The following is a 16570-nucleotide window of genomic DNA, read 5'->3' on the forward strand; positions in this document are numbered from 1 at the left end:
CTATAAAGCTGCAGATGAACATCCTCCCGCTTTAGTCACACTTTAGAATCACCAAATCTGCCAGATCCTCGTGCACCCTCCTCGTGCACCATCACTGACACTTGGGGACAGTTGTCAGTCACTGTTTCTAACTGGATCCAAATGAAAAGATCCGACACTTGCGTAAGAAAAAAGAAGCATTTATCGTTTATGAGGTATTAATTTAGATTAATTAAGAGAGAAAAATAGCATCTTTGCACTTCTACCAGTGGATCGCCAGGGTACGATCGGTGGATCACCAGGGTACTATCAGTGGAATCTACCGGTGGATCACCAGGGTACTATCGGTGGCTCTACCGGTGGATCACCAGGGTACTATCGGTGGATCTACCGGTGGATCACCAGGGTACTATCGGTGGAATCTACCGGTGGATCACCAGGGTACTATCGGTGGAATCTACCGGTGGATCGCGTGACAATAAAACACAGTCGTCAGCCGATCATCCGTCCCGTCACATGACTGATCTCCAGCCAGTCACATGACATCTGGTGTCACCGTGCAAACACTGGCTCCAAGTGCAGCAAAGCTAACGAGCTCGTCAGTTTGTTACCGCCATATTTTCGCTTTCGTTTTTTTTTTCTCTTAAACTTAATAAAGGGGATTAAATGACTGAGTGAGGAGAGTAAACCGGAGCACTTTCCTCCAGAATGGGAGGAGGGTTTCTTCACGGTGACATTTTCAAAGTGCGTTTGCCTCCTCTGCCACCGCAGCACCAAGGAAGGGGAATGTGGAGAAACATAACGGTCGATCGTGTGGACGTGGTCATCTCATAATTAGCTCACATGCTGAACACGCGTGAGCAGCAACACAGTCGTTCAACTTATTGTCACTCATGTAATTGTTCGTTTCTCTCAAATGTTGCTGCTGGCTAGAGAAATCAAACGACCCCGGCATATTCAAAGATCATGAAAGGATCTCTCCTACCTTGGCAGCCATGACCATGGAGGAGCCTCCCCGGATGCCCAGGATGGGGATGTGTGTCTGAGCTGAGATGAAGTCCAGAATCTGAGCGATGGCCTCCTGGTCCGTGTCGTCGCCGAACACGACGCCTTGCAGAGAGTTCCTCGTCATTTGTGCACATATCTGGTTGATAATACTCTTGGGGTCCGTCTCATTCATGGTGACCACATCGACCTTTGGAGGATAAGGGATGTGAAGGAAGTCCTCTTTCTCCAGCCCAACCCCCAGCGTGACCTCGCTAGAGTTGCCCACCAGGATGACGGCAATACTCAGAGAGTTGATCTGTTTGTGGCTGATTGGAGGAAGAGCCGGTAAACCAGGAGAGTACTGTGGAGGGATGACAACACCCCTCTGGGTGCCACCTCCCCTCTGGCCACCTTGTCCACCAGGGACACCTACAGGTCCTGTCCCTGGACCTCCACCCCTGCGAGACTCGCAAATGGGGAACAGGAGGCTGAGCGTGAGGAGCAGGGAGAAGGCCAGGGACAGGAAGGGCAAGGTTGAACGTGGGGGGGAAAAGGAATGATGAGGAGGGTGGTTTGGAGGAAGAGGAGGGTGGTGATGAGCAGTGGAGGAAGAGCAGAAGACAAAGCGCTTGTCCTGGAGGTGGGAGGGAGAAAGGTGGAGGCTGACAAGCATTGTTGAAGAGTGTGAATGTCGTCCCTGAAGGAGAGAAGACAAAGAAAACCAGGATTTGAATAAAGATGTGATCATTCACACAGTCGCTGCTTCTACACCAAAACCCTTTTCTCCATTTCCTTCTCATTTTCCTGATATATACAAACCGAAATGGGAGTTTTTACCACCCAGTCGCAGCACCGCAGACACAGGAGAGGAAAGAAAACACACAGGGACACGGTGGACAGGTGAGCAGGTGGCCTTGATCAGGTGGGCGTGGCTGCAGTCAGAGTGGAGCAGGTGAGCAGGTGAGCAGGTGAGCAGACGTTGGAGGGGGGGTGGGGCAGAAGAACCACGTCAGCGGTCCACAACAGTTGGAGAGGCTGCAGGAGCCTGGTGGGTGTTGCAGACCCGGAGCAAGCATTGACAAATACTGGGTACCCTGATCCAACAAGGCCACCAGAAGCTCTGTTGTAGAACCTCTTTGGTCCACTGAATCCCCAGGTGGCAGGTGAGGTGTGTGCTGAGGACCCACTGAAGAACCTCAGAGTGCAGAGAAGCTGGTACCGGACAAGTACTAACCTTCCACAGACCCATTTCATTTGACAAGATAACATCCATTATCCTGGGCTCTATTTCCAAAAAGCAACCCTGTGGCGCACACACACACACACACACACACACACACACACACACACACACACACACACACACACACACACACACGTGTGCCTTTGCCAGATTAGCAGCCTCTAGCTTCCAGGCTAAGTGACCATTAGCCTGTCAGAGCTGCAGCCTTGCTGTTCCTCCTTCGTGCTCCTGCTGGGCCATTTTATCAAAGGTATCAACACACAAGCAACAACTGCTGCTACAGATTCCAAACATCCTGAAACGTCCAGATGCTTCAGAGAAACGGGCTTTTCATGTTTACAAAAGTCAAAGAACTTTAGAAAATTAAGTCATTTTTTACTTCAGTCATCTTTAAAATTCTCAGTTCCACATTTTTACTCATGTGGGACCTAAAATCTTGATTTAAATGCAGTTATGTGGCAGAGATGAGTAAGACTTGCTCTCTCCGTCTGTCCGTCTCCTAATATTTCCGTCTCTCTTTCATATTTGATTCTCTAAAATTCTGTTTGCTATCTTTGGCTCTGACCTTTTGAGATCTCTCTGCAGGTCTTTGGATCAAATGCAGACCAATGTCTTATGATCATGGCTATTTTCTAATGCAGAAGCCATAAAAACACAAACTGAGCCTAATCAATGAGATGCCTCCGATGTGGGGAACAGAAATAAGGTGAAAAAGCACGAGGGGGGTGAAAGATGTAAGATGACAGGCAGAGAAAAGCAGTAAGTCACAGCTTGATTTGTATGTGCACCAACACGACAGCAGAGAGACGGCAGATGTCACAAAACACACACACACACACACGTTTTGAAGAAAGGCTGAGATGGAATGTTTGCGTAAAAGGTGAAGGTCGTAATTTACTGGCATAATTTCTGTGACAAATGTACGTAATTGGAAATGAAGGAACATCTCTGTAGGACGAAGGAGAGAGGAAGAGAAAATAATAAAGTGGGAGGAAGGCAGTGGAGATACAAGGAGAGGAGAAAAAGTGTAGGGCGAGAGAATAAATAGACGCACAAAAGATGTGGAGGAGGTGGAATGAACAGCAAGAAGAAAGCAAGGAGAGGATGAGGAGAGGGGAAGGAGGTGTAAAAGGATGACAAGAAGATGAAGAGAAGACACCAAAGATGACAGAAGGGCAGGGTTAGGGTTAGGGAAGGGGCATCAGACACAAATTATAATCTTAATAATAATAATAGAAGAAGTGTGACAGAAGAACAGGAAACAGAAAGAGAGAGAGAGAGAGAGAGAGAGAGAGGAGAGAGAGAGAGAGAGAGAGAGAGATTATGTGTTTGAGTATAACAGCAGCGCTCAGTTACCATAGTAACTATTCAAATATGCCTCCACATAGCACCCTGACGGGCAGGAAGATCCACAACTCACACTAAATTCATGCAGTATGCTACACGTTGCAAGTGTCCATCCCATAATACACACTGGTGCAACACACCTCTGTGCTGGCACAAACATTACAAACGGTGGGACAAGATGCAGTAAACAAGACGTGCACGTGGCTGATGCGGGGTCAGTCCACGCCTGACTTTAAAATAGAGGCTAAAGAGGAGAATGACACCATAAGAGGGGAAACCTCAGCTGCTGTGGCCAGATGTGCCCCCCCCCCACCGCCCACCCCCGCCGCATCCTGTCAAACAGATGTGGAGCGATTCCAGGTGCTGAGGAGCGCGCGGCCGACCAGCAGTCGGGCTGACGTGTGTCAAACAGCGGTGACGTTAGCTCAACCCACGTTGCTAGTTTACGCTAGCCTGCCGCTGACGTGGCGAACATCTCCGCCCTGCTGCCCTCACACGTGCATGAGCGCGGATCAGCGCCGGCCCGAGGACACCTGCGCCCTCCTCCTGACCCGCTTCACCACTGCAAAAGGCACCTGTGTCCTTTGGTACTCACACATGCTCAGTGAGGCCCACGTGCTAGTATCAGGTCTGGGCTGAACTGGACCAAAGGGGCGTGAAGCTTCCAGCCAGATGTTGCTGAAGACCCTTCATTATCGGGCTGGCGTGCGTCCCAGGGGACCCGATACGGTGCTACAGCTGTGGATCACTGATAACAACCGAGGAGGATCGATGATAAGAGTCGGCTCCTTCTAATCTCCACTGAGAGGTGTCAGTCAGCGCCGTGTGGTGCTGATGGGTTCAATCAGGTAATCAGACGTCACGCGGCCATAACGGCCCCCACGCAGCCAGCACTGGCTCTGTTTGCATCCCCGAAATGATTTGATTAATTCCCAAAACAGGATCACCGGGGTGCTCGGGAACGCGTGAACGACTGACAAAATATCAGTCGGATCTCCGAAGTCTGAGCGTGACATTTCCCAGAAAATAGATCCCAAAGAGCAGAAAGGAACGTTCTTTATTGAACTATTTCATCCTTTATTATTGACAATAATCATGACCAGCACAGACCGAAGGGCTGAAAGAAGCTTATTCCAGAGAGTCGTGAGTGTCTCATTAAGTCTCTTTTGTCTCGTCAAAATTCCTCCACGGATAATTAGCTGCTGCCATCACAACGAGGCTTCGACCCCAGAACCATCGCACAACCTCAGAACTCAGGACCAAAACAACCGTTGGACGGCTGGAGAGGCAAATGAAACACACAGGTTGTGTCGCCGGTCAGGGATCAGGGATCCAGCGATTCCTCAGGGCAGAGGAAGAGCACAGGGATCAGGGATCCAGTGATTCCTCAGGGCAGAGGAAGAGCACGCGGATCAGGGATCCAGTGATTCCTCGGAGCGGAGGAAGAAGACGTGGATCAGGGATCCAGTGAATCCTCAGGGCAGAGGAAGAAGACGTGGATCAGGGATCCAGTGATTCCTCAGGGCAGAGGAAGAACACAGGGATCAGGGATCCAGTGATTCCTCAGGGCAGAGGAAGAGCAGAGGAATGATCCACAAGATCCGCCCTTCTTCCAGCCTCTTTCAGGATCTGTTTCAACAGGTTTTCTTCACTGGTTTCTCAGCAGGATTTAGATCCTCTGTTCTGCTGGTTTTGGGTCACGCTGCCTTGCTCCTCCGGGAGGCCCCTGATAGCCCGCTCACGGAGTTTGTACCTCCACACTGGGAGGTAGGTCCAGGTCCAGACGGGCCTCCAGGAAAACACGTCTTTCATGTCTGATCAGAACCTGTAGCTGCTGGAAAACGTAGGTCCATATTCCCCCATTAGAAGGTGTAAGTCGTGTGTTCCGTCTGTTCCCTTCTTCCCGTCTACATTTTATCCAGCCGCGGAGCAACGAGTGGGTTCTTCCTGCCACTGTTGGACTCTGGGTTCTCTGGGACCTCACGGGGTCCAGCGGCTCCAGGGGGCCTGACGGCATTCACAGGGGCCCTTTAACACCTTCCTGTGGCTCCGCCCACCCAGGAAGACCCGGTTATCACCCATGGAGGGGCGGTTCCAGGAGGGTTAGAGAGCCCCCCCCCCCACTGTGAGATGGTCACGTCATATTCTGAGTCATTGGATTAATGTGACTAAGAACCCGGATTTATGAGCATTAACCAGTCCAAAAGCAAGTAAACCCACTTCAGTGTGACGGCACCGTGACGCTTCCTCTCGGCAGCAGTGAGACGGAAAACGTGTTTTTAGGGGGTTTTGTTTCGCACTTCACATTTTAATGCTCGAGAAAAGTGGGAGGGGCAACGTCTCTCTTCATCTCCAAGGACCGTCAAACTCTACTGTCCTGGCGAGGCTGGGGTCTATCGGGTCTATCGGGTCTATCTGGTCTATCAGGTGTATCGGGTTTATCGGGTCTATCGGGTCTATCGGGTCTATCAGGTTTATTGGGTCTATCGGGTCTATCGGGTCTATCAGGTGTATCGGGTTTATCGGGTCTATCGGGTCTTTTGGGTCTATCAGGTTTATTGGGTCTATCTGGTCTATCGGGTCTTTTGGGTTTATCGGGTTTATCGGGTCTGTGCATCAAACAGAGTCTTTTGAAGAGGTGCTTGTGCTGCCGGTGTAGAGCGATGCTAGCTAACGCCCCAACACCCCCTCCTGTGGGGGTGCTGAGCCCCAATGCCCCCCTCCCTACACACACACACACACCACACACACACACACACACTTCCTGAACAAAATATCTTCATTACTATCAACACTGAGTCCTCGGGGATGGAAATCTTGGAGCTTTGTTCTCAATCATAATTGCAGGAACAGGGTGATTGGTTAGGGTATAGTTAATGGTTAGGGTTAGAGGGTTAGGGTTAGGGTGATTGGTTAGGGTTAGGGTGATTGCTTAGGGTTAATGGTTAGGGTTAGGGTTAATGGTTAGGGTTAATGGTTAGGGTTAGAGGGTTAGGGTTAGGGTGATTGGTTAGGGTTAGGGTGATTGGTTAGGGTTAGAGGGTTAGGGTGATTGGTTAGGGTTATAGTTAATGGTTAGGGTTAGAGGGTTAGGGTTAGGGTGATTGCTTAGGGTTAGGGTGATTGCTTAGGGTTAATGGTTAGGGTTAGGGTTAATGGTTAGGGTTAATGGTTAGGGTTAGAGGGTTAGGGTTAGGGTGATTGGTTAGGGTTATAGTTAATGGTTAGGGTTAGGGTGATTGGTTAGGGTTAGGGTGATTGGTTAGGGTTAGGGTTAATGGTAGGGTTAGGGTGATTGGTTAGGGTTAGGGTGATTGGTTGGGGTTAGGGTGATGGTTAGGGTTATAGTTAATGGTTAGGGTTAATGGTTAGGGTTAGAGGGTTAGGGTTAGGGTGATGGTTAGGGTTATAGTTAATGGTTAGGGTTAGGGTGATGGTTAGGGTTAGGGTTAGGTGATTGGTTAGGGTTAGGGTTAATGGTTAGGGTTAGGGTGATTGGTTAGGGTTAGGGTGATTGGTTAGGGTTAGGGTGATTGCTTAGGGTTAATGGTTAGGGTTAGGGTGATTAGTTAGGGTTAGGGTGATTGGTTAGGGTTCGGGTTAATGGTTAGGTTAGGGTTAATGGTTAGGGTGATTGGTTAGGGTTAATGGTTAGGGTGATTGGTTAGGGTTAGGGTTAATGGTTAGGGTTAGGGTGATTGGTTAGGGTTAGGGTTGATGGTTAGGGTTAGGGTTGATGGTTAGGGTGATTGGTTAGGGTGATTGGTTAGGGTGATTGGTTAGGGTTAATGGTTAGGGTTAGGGTGATTGGTTAGGGTTAGGGTTAATGGTTAGGGTGATTGGTTAGGGTTAATGGTTAGGGTTAATGGTTAGGGTTAGGGTGATTGGTTAGGGTTAGGGTTAATGGTTAGGGTTAATGGTTAGGGTTAGGGTGATTGGTTAGGGTTAGGGTGATTGGTAGGGTTAGGGTGATTGGTTAGGGTGATTGGTTAGGGTTAATGGTTAGGGTTAGGGTGATGGTTAGGGTTAGGGTGATTGGTTAGGGTGATTGGTTAGGGTTAATGGTTAGGGTTAGGGTGATTGGTTAGGGTTAGGGTGATTGCTTAGGGTTAATGGTTAGGGTTAGGGTTAATGGTTAGGGTGATTGGTTAGGGTTAGGGTGATTGGTTAGGGTGATTGGTTAGGGTTAGGGTGATTGGTTAGGGTGATTGGTTAGGGTTAGGGCTGACTCTGCGGTCACTGACATCACAACGTTTCAGAAATATAACAAAATAGAAGCCCATAGGCGGGAGGAGAAGAGCTGCCCAGACAGAGCCCAGCCTACCTGTAACATTGGCCCAGATTCCCTCTCTGCTCTTCAGCACTGGCATGATGAAGTGATCTGGGGATCAGCTCCTCCTCTCATAGCCTCGGGTGAAGGGACTGGAGGGACCAACGCACAGGCAGGACTGAGGGGTCCCACACGGGGAGAGAAGAGCTGTCTCAGGGGGCCAGAGGTGGACGGGGGTGTCCAGAGGTGGACGGAGGAGGACGGAGGGGCACGGAGGAGGACGCAGGTGGACAGAGGTGTCCAGAGATGAATGGAGGTGTCCAGAGGTGGATGGAGGAGGACGGAGGTGTCCAGAGGAGGACGGAGGTGTCCAGAGGAGGACGGAGGTGTCCAGAGGTGGACGGAGGAGGACGGAGGTGTCCAGAGGAGGACGGAGGTGTCCAGAGGTGGACGGAGATGTCCAGAAGTGGATGGAGATGTCCAGAGGTGTCCAGAGGTGTCCAGAGGTGGACGGAGGAGGACGGAGGTGTCCAAAGGTGGACGGAGATGTCCAGAGGTGTCCAGAGGTGTCCAGTGGTGTCCAGAGGTGTCCAGAGGTGTCCAGAGGTGGACGGAGGTGGTTCTGCTTGTATAGAACACAAGACAGTTACAATAATTAGCATCCAATTGTCGTCCAGCACAACAAAAGTGTATCTAGAGAAGCAGGAATGTTGTTCTGGGTGTAACGAATGATGTTGGCTTGGATCTTCAGGCAGATAAAGAGGAATGTTGAAGGATGAAGGAACGTCTCCTCATTTGTCCGTTTCCATCCAGTTCTCTTTCCCTTCCCTCCAACGCTGATGATACAGCTGGCTCAGGTCCCCCGTACTAAAGTCTGTGAGCGTGTGAACACAAGTTGCCTTGGAGATGAGTGTGTGTGTGTGTGTGTGTGTGTGTGTGTGTGTGTGTGTGTGTGTTGTGTGTGTGTGTGTGTGTGTGTGTGTGGTGTGTGTGTGTGTGTGTGTGTGCACCTACTCCTTTTTCTTCTTCTTTTCCTTCTTCCCTCCCCTGCTCTTCCTTCACCTCCTTGCCCTGTCACCAGTCATGATGGTGGGTTTACTGGGCCGCTCTGGCTGCTGCTGCCTGTCAGCCTGGATGGGGGTCAGAGGACACCAGAGGGGTCAGCTGGGGGGGTCAGAGGACACCAGAGGGGGGTCAGAGGACACCAGTAGGGTCAGCTGGGGGGGGTCAGAGGACACCAGAGGGGTCAGCTGGGGGGGGGGTCAGAGGACGCCAGTAGGGTCAGCTGGGGGGGTCAGAGGACACCAGAGGGGTCAGAGGACACCAGAGGGGGGTCAGAGGACACCAGAGGGGTCAGCTGGGGGGGGGGGGGGGTCAGAGGACGCCAGTAGGGTCAGCTGGGGGGGGGGGGGGGGGTCAGAGGACCCCAGAGGGGTCAGCTGGGGGGGGGGGGGGGGGGGGGGTCAGAGGACACCAGAGGGGTCAGAGGACACCAGAGGGGTCAGCTGGGGGGGTCAGAGGACACCAGAGGGGTCAGAGGACACCAGAGGGGTCAGCTGGGGGCCACATCTGGGCTCTGGGAACGCTTTGATTGGCTCAAAGCTTCGGTCAAACGACCTTCCAATGTGCCGGACATCCCATAATCTGCTGGCTGACGTGGGCCTTCAGGGATGTGCTGCACTTCCGTGCACGAGCCGCGCACGCTAACAATCAACAGCCTGAGTTGGAATGTGACGGATTTTAAGTACGAGACAGTGGTTTTAACGGTATTTGCTTAATGTGTGTGGTGCTGCATGTTACACACACACACACACACACACACACACACACACACACACACACACACACCACACACACACACACACACACACTTCCGCAGCTCTCGACAAAGATTGTGAGATGATTATTTTTAATTGTTTGATCATTTTAGTGGTGGATTACTGCCCAATGAGGCTGGAATCCCTGTTGGAGTCACACGTGTGAAAACACGTTCAGATACGATAAAAAGGCAGCTTCATTCTTTGGTCCAGTCAACGAATCCACGCTAACATTCGACACCAAAGAAGTCCGAGAACATTGACAATTAAAAGAAATGGAATACGTTGTGAACGTGGGAGAATCTGTGTGCACGATTATGGGATGGATTCGGCTTGTGTGGAGTCAATAACACACTGGGAAACAAGGTACCTGTAGAAGGAGCCAAAACGCATCAATGTGAGTCTGACTTCAAATACTAGTTACTAGCATGATGCTAGTGGGCCGATTCAGAGCATGTGTGAATAAACCTGCATGTGTGAATAAACCTGCATGAGTGAATAAACCTGCACGAGTGAATAAACCTGCATGAGTGAATAAACCTGCATGAGTGAATAAACCTGCATGTGTGAATAAACCTGCATGAGTGAATAAACCTACATGTGTGAATAAACCTGCACGTGTGAATAAACCTGCATGAGTGAATAAACCTGCACGTGTGAATAAACCTACATGTGTGAATAAACCTGCACGTGTGAATAAACCTGCATGAGTGAATAAACCTGTGAATAAACCTGCATGAGTGAATAAACCTGCACGTGTGAATAAACCTGCATGAGTGAATAAACCTGCACGAGTGAATAAACCTGCATGAGTGAATAAACCTGCATGTGTGAATAAACCTGCATGAGTGAATAAACCTGCACGAGTGAATAAACCTGCATGAGTGAATAAACCTGCATGAGTGAATAACCTGCATGTGTGAATAAACCTGCATGAGTGAATAAACCTACATGTGTGAATAAACCTGCACGTGTGAATAAACCTGCATGAGTGAATAAACCTGCACGTGTGAATAAACCTGCATGAGTGAATAAACCTGCACGTGTGAATAAACCTGCATGAGTGAATAAACTGCACGTGTGAATAAACCTGCATGAGTGAATAAACCTGCACGTGTGAATAAACCTGCATGAGTGAATAAACCTGCACGTGTGAATAAACCTGCATGAGTGAATAAACCTGCATGAGTGAATAAACCTGCACGTGTGAATAAACCTGCATGAGTGAATAAACCTGCACGTGTGAATGAACCTGCATGTGTGAATAAACCTGCATGAGTGAATAAACCTGCATGTGTGAATAAACCTTAACGAGCAGCGATAATTATGTTGGCTCTTGTTGTTGGTTCAAAGTTGTGCTGGACTTTAACTCATTAATTAACTCGTTAATTAGAGCGTCTCTTGGTTTGAGTTCTTCTTTCTTTACACTCTAAATATCATCGAACCGTTTTAACCCCTTCCATGATCAGAAATACCTCATTAGTCCGATGCAATTTAAAGCCTCTATGTTTTAATTAAAGTGTGTCGGCAGCGAGCCGCCGCTCCTTTGATGACGTCCGAAATCATTTAGACTGTTTGGGGTTTTTGGGGTCCTGGGTTTTTCTGGCACCTCGACAGGGTCCGATTGGATCTAAGACGCCAGTTCTATGTAGAAGTTCTGGTCTCATCGTGACCGACGGACTAAAGGACGACGCCCGTCCGTAGGTTCCCCTCTGAGCCACATAAACACATATAGCTGCCCCCCCATACAGCTGCCCCCCCATACAGCTGCCCCCCCATACAGCTGCCCCCCCCCACACACACACACACACACACACACATAAACAGGCCTTGCAGTCAGTTTGTAGCTGATTAGAAGATTGTTTAACTCACAAGCGCAGAGAAAGACGAGTGTTTAGATTCATTTAACTAACCAGATGTGGGTTAGCTTTAGCTTTAGCTTTAGCTAGGCTTTAGCTTTGGCTAGGCTTTAGCTTTAGCTTTAGCTAGGCTTTAGCTTTGGCTAGGCTTTAGCTTTAGCTAGGCTTTAGCTTTGGCTAGGCTTTAGCTTTGGCTAGGCTTTAGCTTTGGCTTTTCACTCGCAGTAGTTGAGCTATTTTAAGTGATTTATCAGTTGTGCTTTCTGTCCATTTGCTGCTGATTCCAACCCAGTAGTCACGACAGGCACACACACACACACACACACACACACACCTAGGGCAAATCTAGAGTCTCCATTCTACCTATTTGTTCATGTTTTAGGACTGTGGGAGGCAAGTGGAGACCTAGGAAAGCCATGCCAGTCAGGAGGAACATGCAGGTGGAACCATTCCGTTAAAACGTCCAAAATGAGGCTGCAGGGAACGAAGGCAAACCTGTCGGAATTCTGCAGCTAAGAGCTCTCGAGCTAAGCGATAACAATCAATTTGTAGCATTTCTGCTTATAGAACTAATCTCTCTACAGTTCACGATTAAAAATCAGGGACAAATGTAAAAACCATAGCAAGTTTACTCTCATCCACAAGCTCGTTCCTTTTAGATTTTACACTGTGATGCAGCAACAGGTTCCTCGTCATTAACAAGCTTATAATTAATGGAAATTGACATTGCTAATGAGTCTTTCATGGTTAGTAATTTTGGGATTTAGCCTGATAGTTCCATTCATTTCAAAGGAAGGGAGACAACTGCGGCAGATTTCCTAAATTTGGCGAATGGCGCCGCGGCGTTCTATAAATAGCACCAAAAAAAGTCGATCCAGTCAAGGCAGGTTAACGCTGAGCTCCAGGTGTGATCACACAACCACCCCGGGACATTAGCTGGGATCAGCACCAGGCCGACCACACCCTCAACATGCTTTCAGAACATGCCCAGTCATCATCAGAGCTCTGTGTTACACCTGTGTAACCACAGCAACGAGGTAAAGAAAGCAACGAGATGGAGCAACATGGGGGAACCAGAGGAACCTGCCAGTGTAGGAGGGAAGGAAAGGAAACAGGTGCAAAGGTGTGCACCTGCTGTGGACACTGAGAAGAGAGATTTAACCCCATTATCTGAATATGCTGTAGTCGCTGCTCGTTTGGGCCATGAAGTGACTAGAGTGCGAAATCTGACTCGTTAGGAAAGAAAAGACAAGCGTGGAAGCATGAAACTCTTGGAGCTACTTTAGCAAGTGAAAAGAAGCTGGATAAAAATCAAAGCTGAGGCTGATAAAGCTGTTAGTCACGTTAGTGGGTGGGGGGAAACGGATCCACGGCACCAGCAAGCGTGGCGGAAAAGTCCGAAAATAAGCTCAGCGGGACGCCTGCCACGGAACGTTCATGCAGGAGCGTTGAGGTGAAACCATGCGGACGGTGAAACAGAGCTGCAACACCCCATAATACTCATGCGTGGAGAACTGGGCCGCTTCGTAAAGCCACTACTCACCTAATTAACTCTTTTCTGTAACACATAATGTACAGACGGAAGTGAGGATGTTTTAGAGCTGAGACACAACATCAAAGGACAGAGAAAAGGAGCGTTGCTTTTATCCTCCGTGATGACGTCAGAGGACCTCACTCAGCCACCTCATGGGTCCAGGAGGTGCAGGAGGTGATGGAGGCCCGGGTGTTTCTACCTGAGCCTGGCATCATCCCCCCCGGACCGCTGAACACCGGGAGACCTCCTCACTGGTGACACAAACTTCCCCTCCGCTGGGAATAACGCTCAGGAAGAGAAGGGACAAGACAGACGTAAAGAGACGAGGAGAGATGGGGCTGAGATGGGGGTGCCAGCTTTATTGATCTGTCTATCGGTCTGTCTGCGTCCACACACCCAGCGCTAGGCATTAGCCACCTCATGCTAACGAGCACCAATCGGCCTGTGTTGGATGTGTGTGGTGTGTGTGTGTGTGTGAGAAGAATCAGAGAACTGATGAAGCAGCTCAACACATGGAGGAAAGTTTCCGCTAACGCGATCGTTCCAGTTCCACTTCAGCCCTCGAGCGCCGCCCTGAGCCCCCCCGCCGAGTCAGGAACGACGCTTTGACTCGTCGCGGTGGGAAATAAAAGCTTTTGTGGAGAGACAACATGTAAACACAGCTCCAGCGTGAAGGACGGATGTGGAAAATGAAGCAAAACACCTGAAACCACCCCAACGCCGACGTGCCCAAAGTGCCTTTGCAGGTGTGCGAGTGTGTGTTAATGTGTGTTTTCTGCCAACGTGAAGCACACAAATACACACGACAGACAGATAGACAGACACTAAACGATATTTAACCTACCTAGAGTAAAATGTAAGAGTCCTGCAAGTGTGATGCAAAGAAAATGGGTGTGGGGGGGCCAAAAGAGAGGGGGGAGAGTCATTCATGAAGACTTGTGGCTGGTTTAGAAAAGCAACTCCAAGTTTAAATATCACATCCAAAAGAGAGAGAATTCATGAAGAGATGGAAGGAGGAATAAAAGGGAAGTGAGGGAGCAGATGTGTGGAACGATGAGGCGGAAAGAAATGAAGGAAGATGAGCCCAAATCTGGAGCAGAAGTCTCCCTTCGCTGGTCTGTGGCTCATCAACACAGGAAATGATACAGCAGGTAAATGGAGAAATAAACCAGGAGCAGACGATGGAGAGAGACGGTGTGAAGAGAAGAAGCACCTCCCAGCACCGCGATGAGGAGCTGGAAAAATAAGAGACGGGAAAAACTGGAATACTCCAAAGCCTTCCGTTTCTGCTCTGTTTAGTGAGGCGGGGGGGAAGCTTGTCAGATTTATGCCCCTCTCTCTGACACTGGCCAGTCTTCTGTTACTGCCCCTCCGCGGCTACGCTAAGATGCTACCTTTCTCCATCAGATGAGCCCTTTGCCCACACAGCTGTCGGACAGGCTGCTGCTACTCAGAGGCACCAAACACACCTCTGACTGCACGGAGAGCGCGCACGCCACTCCGACTGTACCGGGGGGAGGGAGGCGGGAGGGAGGGGGGGAGAGAGAGAGAGGGGACGGGAGAGAGGGAGAGACGAGAGGGATGGGGAGAGGACCAGAGGGACGACGAGGGAGAGAGAGGTTGGAGGAGAGGGAGGAGAGAGAGAGGGGAGGACAGAGGAGAGGGAGTGAGAGAGGGAGGTCCGAGAGAGAGGGAGGAGAGAGAGTGAGGAGAGAGAGAGGAGAGAGAGGGGGAGCGGAGAGAGGAGAGGTAGAGGAGGACCGGACGTAGAGAGAGGAGAGACGCCTGAAGGAGCGAGTACAGAGATTTTGTGGAGGGAGAGAGGGAGAGAGGGAGAGAGAGGAGGAGAGAGGGTGGGAGGGGAGGGCGAAGAAGAGAGAGGAGATGAGGCGAGAGGTGGGATCGGGAGGGATGAGAGAGAGGAGAGAGAGAGGAGAGGAGAGAGAGGGGGAGAGGAGAGAGGGAGTGGGAGAGAGAGGGAGAAGAGAGGGGGAGAGAGAGGAGGGAGGGGGGGAGGAGAGAGAGAGAGGAGAGAGAGAGGGAGGGAGAGGAGGGAGGGAGGGGAGAGAGAGAGAGAGAGGAGGGGGGGGAAGAGAGAGAGAGAGGGAGAGAGAGAGCGGGAGGGGGGAGGAGAGAGGAGGGAGGGAGAGTTGGAGAGAGGGAGGGAGAGAGAGGAGAGGACGAGAGAGAGGAGAGGAGGGGGGGGGGAGGGGGGGAGGAGAGAGAGAGAGAGAGGAGAGAGGGAGGGAGAGAGAGAGAGGGGAGAGAGGGAGAGAGAGGGAGTGTGGGTGGAAGAGAGAGAGAGAGGGAGGGAGGGAGAGGAGAGAGAGAGAGAGAGAGGGAGGGAAGGAGAGAGGGAGAGAGAGAGAGAGGGGAGGGAGGGAGGTGGGGATGGAGGGCTCCATGCGGAGGTGGGTCCCTCTCTGGGGCTGTTGGAGTCGAGGCTACAGTAACAGGCCGCTGCAACAATTGTCAACGAATTGATTCAATAAAGGAGAAAATGTCTCCCCCTGTTGTCACAACATGTTAATGTATGAAATCATGAAATCATGAAATCATGAAATCATGAAATCATGGAGCTCAGCCCACACAACTGCAGTTACAACATTTCTAGGTGTGATCTCGAAGCCCAATTCCATTAACTTCCATAAAATAATGGGCTGTTTCCTCTTTTATGTCTGTCCACTATTAAAGTTCACAGAAGGACAGACAGATGTGGGGGAGCCACAGAGCTCATCAAAGACTAATAAAGAATAAAGACAAAAGTGAGAATAAAGGAAAAACAAGAAGCTGTAGCTTAGATCCAGCTTTGCTGCTCTGGCTCCAGACTTTAGCTCCTGTCTAGAATGTAGAACATAGCAAAAATAAAGAAAAAACACCCTGAAGACAACAAACCTTCAGCTACTGTATGGTTGAACATGTGGGAAGGAAGCTGGAGAGGGTGTAGTTATGGTATAGTTATGGTGGAGTTATGGTGGAGTTATGGTTGTTGTAGTTATGGTGGAGTTATGGTGGAGTTATGAGTAGTAGTAGTTATGGTTGTAGTTATGGTGTAGTTATGGTGGAGTTATGGTGGAGTTATGGTGGAGTTATGGTGAAGTTATGGAGTAGTTATGGTGTAGTTATGGTGTAGTTATGGTGTAGTTATGGTGGAGTTATGGTGGAGTTATGGTGTAGTTATGGTGTCGTTATGGTGGAGTTTTGTGTAGTTATGTAGTATGGTGTAGTTATGATGTAGTTATGGTGGAGTTATTGTGTAGTTATGGTGTAGTTATGGTGGAGTTATGGTGTAGTTATGGTGGAGTTATGGTGGAGTTATTGTGTAGTTATGGTGTAGTTATGGTGGAGTTATGTGTAGTTATGGTGTAGTTATGGTGTCGTTATGGAGTTATGGTGTAGTTATGGTGGAGTTATTGGTGTAGTTATGGTGTCGTTATGGTGACGTTATGGAGTTATTTTGTAGTTATGGTGTAGTTATGGAGTTATTGTGTAGTTATGGTGACGTTATGGTGTCTGTTACAAGTCGCGTACCTT

At 49.7% G+C, this 16570-nt stretch overlaps 1 protein-coding gene and 1 long non-coding RNA gene across 8 annotated transcripts in view; one reads left to right on the forward strand and one right to left on the reverse strand.

Annotated features, from left to right (window-relative positions):
- The window catches only part of grin2bb (glutamate receptor, ionotropic, N-methyl D-aspartate 2B, genome duplicate b), a 48295-nt gene extending 33768 nt beyond the window's left edge, over window positions 1-14527 (reverse strand). The window contains exons 1-5 of one of the 7 annotated variants that reach the window (XM_057035391.1): window positions 13881-14527; window positions 13046-13060; window positions 8841-8956; window positions 7881-8448; window positions 965-1663 (exon numbers count right to left, since the gene is read on the reverse strand). In XM_057035391.1, coding sequence (XP_056891371.1) covers window positions 965-1663; window positions 7881-7889 — 708 coding nt within the window. In that variant the 5' untranslated portion in view covers window positions 7890-8448; window positions 8841-8956; window positions 13046-13060; window positions 13881-14527. Of the gene's footprint in view, window positions 1-964; window positions 1664-1785; window positions 1807-7880; window positions 8452-8840; window positions 8957-13045; window positions 13856-13880 lie in introns of those variants that run through there. The other 6 variants (XM_057035387.1, XM_057035389.1, XM_057035393.1 and 3 more) reach the window with 6 other exon arrangements.
- Window positions 7928-8606, forward strand: LOC130527186 (uncharacterized). The gene is made up of 4 exons (XR_008950949.1): window positions 7928-8062; window positions 8163-8262; window positions 8303-8332; window positions 8373-8606. It is a non-coding gene; the product is annotated as an uncharacterized LOC130527186 (long non-coding RNA).
- Window positions 14528-16570: the final 2043 nt, after the last annotated feature.

The sequence above is a fragment of the Takifugu flavidus genome, chromosome 6, assembly GCF_003711565.1.
Source record: "Takifugu flavidus isolate HTHZ2018 chromosome 6, ASM371156v2, whole genome shotgun sequence".
NCBI lineage: Eukaryota > Metazoa > Chordata > Actinopteri > Tetraodontiformes > Tetraodontidae > Takifugu > Takifugu flavidus.